The 11,067-nt window shown below is 37.1% G+C and overlaps 1 protein-coding gene across 1 annotated transcript in view; it reads right to left on the bottom strand.

The window, feature by feature from the left end:
• LOC113225530 overlaps positions 1–11,067 on the bottom strand; it is a 52,350-nt gene that overhangs the window by 1,824 nt on the left and 39,459 nt on the right. The window contains exons 6-8 of the mRNA XM_026457853.1: positions 2,285–2,458; positions 1,924–2,056; positions 1,277–1,471 (exon numbers count right to left, since the gene is read on the bottom strand). Coding sequence (XP_026313638.1) covers positions 1,277–1,471; positions 1,924–2,056; positions 2,285–2,458 — 502 coding nt within the window. The remainder of the gene's footprint in view (positions 1–1,276; positions 1,472–1,923; positions 2,057–2,284; positions 2,459–11,067) is intronic.

The following is an 11,067-nucleotide window of genomic DNA, read 5'->3' as shown; positions in this document are numbered from 1 at the left end:
AAAGGTTTGAAATGCATTAGTTTCAGCAAACACCGCTGACTTCTTTAAATTTCTAGAAATTTAATTTATTTGGGATAGAGAGAAGATTATTACCGATTAAGTGAGGGCGATATATATTTGATTAATTAATTCTTTGAGGTAACATGTCGTAATTTCCTAAATATCCACGTTAATTTTCTTATTTTATCATTCATAAATTCTACCTGAGAATGCCAACTCAAACGCCAATCCAAGACAACACCTAAGTACTTGGTAGATATAATTCTATTAATAGCAGGACATTCACAATTACTATGGTCAGTATTACCACAGCGACGAATTTTCAGAAGGAAATCATTATTATTTTTGGATGGGTCCTGCTATTGATGGTGGTACATATGTACTTTGATATTGCGGTGTTCAATATGAGCAGATTGCCAACATTGGAGCCAAGTTGCTACTTTTGTAAGTGCAGATTCGGCATTTCTAAAAACTCTTACGTTGAGCCCGCAAACATGATTGCAGTATCGTCAGCATATGAAAAAATGCTGCCACCTTCTATATATAAGTTTGTTAAATCGTTAATATATATTAAGAACAATGTAGGGCCCAGCACGCTACCTTGAGGGACACCAAAGGAGATCCTTGAGTATTTGCTAATGTAACTGTCAATTTTTACTCTCTGTCTTCGGTCACACAAGTAGTCCTTCAGTAAGTTCAATGGAACATCTATTAGAAATAGCTATTTGCTGCTCGTCGCGACATCTGGTGCACCAATAGGTACTCTGCCGTCCGCTAACTACATTGAGTATATAACCAGAAATAGAAACGAAATGTCATTTAATTTGTTTGAAAACTATTCTGCCATATCATTACTGTGACAACTGCGCTCCGATTGGCTGGCCCGAGTTCGAAACAATTGACGGGTGTTGTCAATTCAATGGGTGTTGTCAATTGCTTCACTTCAAACGAACCAGTTAACTTGAGCTTTGCTATAGGTAATGGACGAATGTTGCAAAATTACATATTAATTATTTAATTACCGATGAAATTTGATTCCGTTTGTTTTGTAATTAGATGTTTTGCTATTTTTCCCCACACCACCGAATGGACACGCAGCTGAGTTGATATTTATAAGTGATGTATCACTGATGAGTTACCAGTAATGTATGACCCTTATTTTGGTCTCTATTTCTGGTTATATAAACCAAGGCAGATAATTCAGGGGCTGTTGAGTAACAGAGAGCATATAGACTACGCCAGCTTTTCTCTTAATATTAATACCAAAACAAAATACCTGATTGACAACAGTCCTCTCAGCTTCCCCCAGCGGGAAACTGTGTGCTGTGTCGTGCAACAGCTTCGTAGCAGCAGCGACGAGGCTTGTCACCGTCGGATCTGAGGACCTGATCTCCGCCTCGTTCGCCCCGAGAAGCGTCTTCACCTCGTTTAGTCGACGGTCGCGCAGGCTGATCGCTGCGCGGAACGACAGCTGGAAATTAACGAAACAAAACTTGTTAAACTCTAAACACGAATAACAATTCGATAACCAAATGATTAAATCTCACTACGAGTAACATCAGTTCCACTTGTCACTGACCGCGACGACGTGATGTCTACCTGACTTTCTTTCATTGAGTTTATAACTAACAAATGCTCGGTGTCTGGGACAAAAGGACAAAACAATTTCTATGTCATTCATTGATGATGAACCTGCAAAAGGAACTTATATATGGAATTGTGCATTAAGTATGGCATATATATAGTATGTTGAGTCGAACTAGGATTCCTAATATGAATCCCCGTTTATCAATACTTTCTGTATAAACGACCGTAACTATAAAATGCCGTTTTTATATATGCGCCATGAATTCAAATTATTATCATTACCACCCACTGATGTGCATGGGAGTTTCCTGAAAACAATAGCATGTTAAAACTTACAACAACAACGGAGAAGACAATCTTGTATTTCAAATGAGGTGTTTGCCGCAGAGGTTCGAGGGCGCCCAACGCTGGCAATACCTCCTCAGCAGCACGAGCCCAGACTGCAGCGTACTGCGTCACCAACTTGCTCCTTAAAAGACAAATTTACAAGATGCATTACTACCGTTTATAATATTTAATCTGAATCATGTGCACATATATCTTAGTATGTCTTCTTTACAGCTCTTTGCCTCATGCACCAGTTTTTATTTAAGCAATGATTCCATTTATATTAGATATCACAAAGGTAAAGGTATCCGTGTGAAGTCAAACTTTTGATACGGATTCACTGTCTTTGATTTGCTTTGCAAAGACTTACCTGTCAGGCTGTTGATGCGAGTCATCGCTATCAGAGTGGTACCCGTCGCTGGCGGAGTCGGGCTGCGAGCGCTCGCTGTGACGCGACTCGGAACTGCCTCCGTCGCTTTCGTTCATTTGACTGAGCACCGCTGCGCACCCGCGCGAGTAGCTCATCAGCACTCCTGCTACGGGCCTGGAAGTTAATGCATACTTGCGTCATTTACGAGACTATAATAACAGTACAGAGTACTAACAAAAGCGACCTCAAAAATCCCTTCATCCTCTAGTTTGCCGCACTGGTAGTGGAATATTTTCTTCAAATTTAAATGGCGCCTCTTCTGAGATAACCACATACAAAAAAAACGGTTAAAAATGATTAGAAATTTCGATACAAACAATGGAAATGAAACATTATTTTTCTTTTTCAAACAAAATAAGGTAATTAAACTTAAATTTTTGCAACTACAGTCCAGAATAGGAAGGTTTTACCTTTTTCTGCCGCCAAGCAGTAATGCCTGCATTGCTTAGTTCCGGTTTCGGAAGGGTAAGGGAGCCGGTAAAATTACAGGCACATAGTACTTGTCTACTTATGTCTCAGGGTGACGTGCGCAATTGCAGTGCACCTCAGATCTTTGCGACTTAAAGCTCGGAGTGGCACTGCAACTGTTATCGACTAGCGCGTAGTTTACCATCAGGTACACGACTTCTTCGTCCCGTCATTTATAATTATAAAAAATAAGTCTGCTTTAATATTAGACGTAACTAGTATCATTGGTGACTAATACCAGTTAGCCGTGATTAAGGGACATGTATAGAGCCAGAAACGTTGGTTTTGTTTAGAAAACAAATATTCGCGACTTAAATTCGAAAAGATAGTGACATTTCCAGTTTCGGTTGCGTTAATTATCGCCAGAAAGAAAATAAAAATGAATAAATGAATGAATGAATGAATGAATGAAATTGATTTGCTTAAAATATGGTTTACAACAGGTGGTACAAGTATACATAATAAAACAGTACTCATATTTTACCGCTATCGGCATGCAAATCTATGAAAGTCAACATATTGGCAGCTAAACAATTCTAAAGCAAGTCCTATCATGCATATAGATAATATATTATAATAGTAAGTTATTGCCATGTCATGAAGATGTCAAAAAATATAAATACATTTCTTATCAAATAAGTTAAGTGGTCAAATTTATTGAGAATTATATGTAAAGAAGTCACTAATTGAATAGAATTTTTTTTCTCTTAGCCATGACATCAGTGACGTTTAAATCGAAGATTATTATTTATCATTTTTATATCAGAGGGTAAAGATTATATATCCTCACACACATAGCTCCGCACCATTCCTGGTAGTAACTTAGTTTAGTATAACTATTACAAACTAATCTGTCTGGACCCCTTACATTTATATTGTGAATGGCTCGCGTTTTTTTAAAAAGTTTATTATTATTTTTTACAAAATTGGCTACTTCAAAGATTTTTAAGATTTAAATAACGGTCTATAAGATTCTCGGGGTCCTAAACCACACATTCCCCGTACACATTTTTTTTGTGCTGTAAATAATTTACTTACTTCTGTTGAATTACCCCAAATCACAAGTCCGTATCGAAGTAACGATGCAACGTAACCATGAAAGGCCTCTAGAGTCGTAGACATAGCGGATTTGTCTCGCAAGCTTTTCAAAACACAAACATAACGATGAAGATTATTTATATAATATAATGTAAGCTAGAGTATCGTAGTAAGAAATATGTGTCAATACATATTTCAAGGATTATGTATATTGTGAATTGACCAAACTGTTACCTGCACTTTAAACTACATAAAAATCAACTCCAGGGGACCCATTGAGCTTACACCGTTCCAATCTACGTATTCCCGAGGCAAATATCAACCTGCATTCTTGTCAGAAGTTATTGTCTCACAATTGTGTTGCTTTTAATAAACATTCCGCCGTGAGAAGCTTAATCTATTCCATATAATAACGGAAACCGGGAATTCGATTGAAAAATTTCTGTCAATTTGTTACTTAAGGTATAAGACTACCATGAACTGAGTTCAAATTGTTTTAACCATCATGAAGAAATATTGCATATACTTTAGACTGATTAATATAATGTCTGACCACATTCTACCGAAATAAATAACACTTTGTTATAATTAGGTATTTAAATATTAAATTAATAATAAGTGTAACCTTGCCTATTTCTGCCGCCAAGCAGTAATGTGAGCATTACTAATAAATAAAATAACGCACACACTCAACATAGCCCCGCACTACGGCAGACCCTGTGTCGCGGGTGCCATGGACACACACACAGACAACCACAAATTACACCCAAACTCACGAGAGAAATAATTGTAGGCCATACAACTATTTCTCCCGGCCCGAGAATCGAACCTGGGACCTCTGCGTGGCATAGTAACCGTTCGGCCACGGAGGCAGTTAAACTATCAGTATTACTGCGTGCCGACTTTGAAAAATAAGGGTGCTGGTGTAATTACAGGCACATGGGACTTGTCAACTTTATACCTCGGGGTGATTTCTTTGTCCTCGACTTTTTTTTTTTTTTTTTTTTTTTGTGACTCGGCAAAATGACTGCACCGCGCCTGATGGAAAGTGCGAATACAGTCCAGAGATGAGAGTAACGGATGGAAAACACAAATATTTTCACTCCGTTCCTTCGCGTTTGGATACCACTTAACATCAGGTGGAGTGGAGTCATTTGCCTGTCAGGTATTAAAAAAAAAAAAAAAATCATTTTGCCGGTCTGGCTAAATGCTTCTTCACACTACGTTTGAAGGACCCGATGTTATAGACTTCATAAATCGACTCTACATAACAATGTGTGGTCATAACAATACATTAATACGATAATCGCTTGAGCTGCTTGCATATGATTTCGTTGGAAAAATTAAGGTGGATGAGTGATTTACGTACACTGCATAAACTGGCTAATAGACTGTCTGAGACGGTCGCTTGCTACAGATGTTGCTGTTCAGAGTTCCGTCTCGGTCTGAGCGTAATCAACTATTATTCAGTACAGTACTTACAAAAAATAATGTATCATATAACCTCAGTACAGAGTAAAAAACCGACCTCAAAAGGTCGTGGAATTATACCTATTCGCCAAGTTTTATTGAAATCGGTTACCGGAAACTGCGCGAAACCGAATTCATCCCCTAATTTGCCACCCTTAGAGGTGGAATACTTTCTACAAATTTAAATGAAGTCACAAGGTACCCCCTACAAACAAGACTCATAAAATCAAGTACAAAAAAGAATCATCAAAATCGGTTCACAGTGGCCGGAGTTATCGGGTTACATATACATAAAAAAAGAAAAAAAGAACAGCATACAGACGAATTGAGAACCTCCTCCTTTTTTAAAGTTGATTAAAAATAATTCTCTGTACAGGATATGTGGGTATTACAAGGAAACATGTACTAATTTGTGATGTCATTAACTACTGTGTCCCTGCATCTAAGAGGTCACTTCTTGCATTGTTGTAAGGTGAATTACGTATTTTTTTATCGAGTTCTTAGGTTTTCGCGATTGTTGCATATAGGAAAGGAAACTATTTTTCCGGATTTAAATCGTCAAATCAGTCGACCGTGGCCTTGGGACCTGTAAAGGGCCCGAAACGTTGGTTTGTTTGAAAATATATATAATATAGTATACCTACTTTTGAATGTTGATCAAAATGATACTCGGGCATACAGATATGCTTACGGTGTTTTAAAGTTTTAAGTGTATTTTTTTCCGTATTTGTTTGTGTCTGCTATTGTGCCATAAATAAAAAAATAAAAGATTTTATCGAGTTCTTATGTTTTCGCGATTGTTACACATAGGAAATGAAACTATTATTCCGGATTTAAATCGCGTATATTTGTTTTTTCAAACAAACTGACATTTCGGGCCCTTTACCGTGACCATGGGACCTGTAAAGGGCCCGAAACGTCGGTTTGTTTGAAACAACAAATATACGTGATTTAAATCCGGAAAAATTGTTTCATTTCCTATAAAAAACTTTCTTTCAACTATCAACATTTCAACCAATTTTTACATGCTCCCTGTCTCTATCTTAAACTGTTCTCACGGGAATCTGCCTTCCGAATGAACATTAGCGCGGAGAGTTGACGTGCCAATGATAATTCCACTTCCGACATTCCGGCACGTCTTAATTCAAGCTATGTAATTAAATAAAGTAGTGTAAGATAATTATGCAATAAGCATATCATTAATTTGTATAAATTACCTAGTTCCCCAAATATAATAAAACCGCTCATCTATCAACCAACACGATATAATCTATCTTCATCTCATTATGGAGATAATACACGTGTGATTTGTTTAGTATAAAATTTTTCTTAAACATGCTCACAAATGTTTGCATTACTTTCAAAAAATGAAGACGGAATCTTTGTCTTTTACAGACCATGAGACTTCTTCCCGGCCAAGGCCTGCAAAGTCAGTTCCCTAAACTTTTAACTCTACCTACTAATAATGAACTATGTAAACAGGCAAAAGAAAAACTCAAATAGCCAACTGCTGGTTCATAATTGCGAAAATTAAAAATTCTGCCTGTATCGCTTACTTAAAAAAAAAGAAAATGGCGGTAACATTTAAACTAAGGTGTTTTGGTATTCTTTTGTTTTTGCGTCTTCTTTATATTTTGTTCGCGAAAATGAGTGCTAGTGAGAAGAGCGATAAGGAATAATAATAATAGATATACATTCAAACACATTATCAGATGTTCAGCAGACTACTATTATTAGTGTGACTGGAAAAACAATAACATTATCTTTTAGCAATTGTCCTAACACGTCAAATATTACTTTTAATATTAATTAATATTTTTTTACTTTTTCTATTACTCATTTTCCTATGTATTAATAGGCCTCGCTGGCGCTCGTCCTTCTAACTCACACTCGTCCAGCAATCCCTTACTTTTCGGCCTCTGCAATAATGTACTACTTGTAGCAGTAGAGCTCCTTGTGATAGAGTTCTTCCAGGGAAGTACTGTACCTATTTCTGCCGCGAAGCAGTAATAGGAGCATTATTATATTCCGGTTTTAAAAAGGTAAGGGAGCTGGTGAATTTTCAGGTACATGGGACTCCACCACTTACGTCTCGGGGTGACGAGAGCAGTGGCAGTGCCCCTCAGTTTGTGCGATTTACAGCTCTGAGTGGCACCGCAACTACTATGGACAAGCGTATTAGACCAGTCACTTGGCATCATAAAAAAACGAATTTACTATAAATTTTTACTTTATGTTAACGCGTAAAAAATCGTAAAAGATATTTAAACGATTACGAAAATTAAATGAAGTTATGGAATAGCCGAGCCAAAATTAATAATCACTGGTCATATATAACTACGTTAGTGTTTCCATTGTTGGAGCCATTGTGATCTTGGAAAAAGTTGCACAACAACTTTCATTAGTCAAATAATGGTTCGTGGGAGCGATTATTATCATCGAGCGTTTCATAACAACTGTTAATGATTACTTTTTATTGTCTACAGGGGCGGGAGGGCGTTTGAGCGGGTTGGTTCTTTTTGTGGTGAACAGCCTTGGTAGGTACCACACCCTACAAATGGCACCAATTAAAAAAACGATCGAAAAACACAAAGAAAAATTCCAGCGTCTGCGGCCTCAACGTGGCTACCGCTGTGCCGCCTGAGCTACGATCGCGCCAGCAGATCTTACGACATAGAGACATCTATGTGCTTGTTGCAAATCTTTGTATTGGGTTTTTAAACGGCTTCGTTACCGTAGCGCCATGTGTGAGAACTTTTGAAAATTTTTTTACTCAACCTGCCCCCGTAGCATGACTACGCATGATAGTCGCGACGAGCGCGATAAAATTGAAATATGGGCGCGCTAATGGCTATCTAAATTACATCTGATCTATCATGCGTAGCCATGCTATGGGTGCAGGTGTATTTAAGCATGAAACACACTGACAGCGGGTGTTACTCCGGCGCGTGTCGGGTCGAGAGCACGAACACACCACCATTCGCACGGCGCGAGACCCGACCTGCGCCCGTCTCGCGCTCGCGCGTGGTATGTATGTGTTGTCGTCCATATAAATACATGGAATTACACCCCCCCTGCTTCTTACCCGACACGCACCCGCAGTCAGTGTATTACACGCTTTACAGCTACCAGAAAACTGACAGCGATATCGCTATACTAATTGCAATATTTTATTTGAAATAAAAGGTATGAAATGTAACTAATTTATCGTTTTCATATTAAATACAATTTTGTCGTATTTTATTAGTACACGAAACGAGCTTACAACAACCTACGCGTTCAATATAACAACGCGTTCAGGATGCTGATGAGGCTACCACGTCACTGCAGCGCGTCAGGAATGTTCGCTGAGGCGCGCTCAGACGGCTTTCACGCTATAATGCGAAAAAAGGCCGCCTCTTTTCTCCACCGTGCACGTGGTAGCCGCAATAGCATCCTGAATACGCTTGTCCATAGATTTGACAGTCCTATCCTAATTCATTTGATTAGGAGGGTCATAGGACAAATTAAATAGAGAATGTAAATGTAATGTGATGTAATGTATCTAATGTAATCTGTATTATTTACCTGTAAGTACTAACATAGTGTGTTTTAAGTTCTTTTTTACTAACAATATATGGAATTTATAAGTTCTGAAATAAAAGTCTTTATTATTATTATTATTATTATTTCAACAGAGTACAGTCAAAAGCAAATTAAACTTGTTGAAAATTAAGTTTTAGTGTCAAGCGTGACGTGTTTTTAACCCTGCTAAAAAGTTTTTATTAAATCTATTTTGTCACAAAAAGTACTTATTAAGTATTATCACTTTATTATTGAGGGTGCGATAGTTCTACCTCAATGCATGCTGTGCTCCGGGTTGAAGAATAACGAGGACCAGCTCAATCAGTGGCACCCGCGTCTCACGGCCGACAACTCATTTGCGATATTATGATATCCTCGTCTTCTCTATAATATCCTCAATGTCTATGGACGCCGAAAACACTCCATCTATCTGACAATTTGCTAAGTTTATTTCATTCAGTCACATTTATATAATGCAAATGTAGGATTTTATCATCTTCAACCGACTCACTGCTGGGCACTGGTCTCCCCTAAGTGAAAGTAGACACTTCATACGTTTTCCACGGGTTGCACCGTATTCGACATATAGGTTTCATGACGGCGTTATCCTTTACCGTTATCGGTATTATTATTACACCGGTAGGTATCAATTCTAAACATTCACAAGTACAATGTACATAGAAAATAAAGTCATAAGTAAGTAAGTCATGACACGGAAGAATAAACAGCGGAAGTGCCTCAAGCCTCGAGTAGTATTAGAACCGAAGTCGCCAAAACTCACACATTCTTAATTTGAAACGCTACAAAATCTTTATATTGCTTGGTCGTAGTTTCACATTTGAAAAGAAGTAACAAATTCTGCATTGTTAATATAATTTAAACTTTACCCAATCGCTTTATCGTTGAAAGTTCAATACCTTTGTTTGATTGATGTTATATTGAAATTTTATTCAACTTTCTGCCATCTTGCGGTCAGTAACTGAACTACGACGAACGATTAACATGTGATCAATTCGATAAACAGAAAATTTATTAAAATACTATCACTAACCACTTCTACTGTATTTAGTGTTCTGTGGTAGGTACATGCCGCCACAGGAATTCGAAATGACGGCCTGTCAACTGAGAAACAATCACAACAACTGAGAAAAAATGTAATGTAGAACAATAAAATAAAAATAAAAATAAAAGTTAAAAACTAAAACCCGCTTTCGACATTAAAATATACCATATTAAAAAGTTCATAAAACTCAATTTTATGTAATTTTGACTCACTTAAGTTCCGATGTTGCACAAACAATGAGTAGCAGCAGGCCTCTCAACATAACTCTACAAGAATAATTCATAGCCCACAACCATAATTATCATCTTTCTTTGTAACTGATAATCTATTTCGAGTTGTTAGATATTCGAGATTGCTACAGATTCGAAATAAATCTATTTTTCCGTATCTAAAATCGCTTATATAACATTTTTTTCAACGTTTCCAGCTCTTTATATCTGTATCTGTGTCCGTGGCCACGGCTGACTTAGAAATCAAACAGGTGTAGGTAATATTAATGCAAGTCAATTAATTCTAACTACCTTATTTTGAATTTACCAAAAAACCGCCTATTTATAATTTACCTGAAGGTTAATATAATATAATATTTGAAGTGTTTTGTTGTTAGGTCAATGTAGGTAATAGTGTTTTTTTACTCCTGTACTTTATTCTGGCAAAATTATAATTGACACAATTAAAGTACAGGAGTAGAAAAAATATTTACATAGCTATTTCACTAGGTAATAATAAACATATTATTTCTTTACTATGTATATAAAATTTATTATGTATATAAAATTTATTATGTATATAAAAGCAATTAAAAGTACCTATACGTCTTTCGAACCACGCAGTGAAAGCGTTGGGTGAACATTTTGATTGGCATAAGTTAATCGAATGATATTTTACGAGACTACTGCAAGCGCAGATTGCACATCGCGCAGCTCGAGACAATGGGGCAGAGAAATGAAGCGAGAGTCGGATAAACCCCTTCGTGACGCTTGTATGGTTATTGTTCGGGAAATGGCAAATCGACTACGAAAGTTAATGCTGAACATCGTTATGGAAACATGCTATTTGCTTTATTTGACAAATATGTGCAACATTTCTTTCTAGCTTTCTCAGTTGTACAAACAAGAAT

This window comes from Hyposmocoma kahamanoa, unplaced genomic scaffold (assembly GCF_003589595.1).
Source record: "Hyposmocoma kahamanoa isolate Upper Pololo Valley unplaced genomic scaffold, ASM358959v1 166, whole genome shotgun sequence".
Classification (NCBI taxonomy): Eukaryota; Metazoa; Arthropoda; class Insecta; order Lepidoptera; family Cosmopterigidae; genus Hyposmocoma; species Hyposmocoma kahamanoa.
This window is presented reverse-complemented; position numbering and strand designations above follow the sequence as displayed.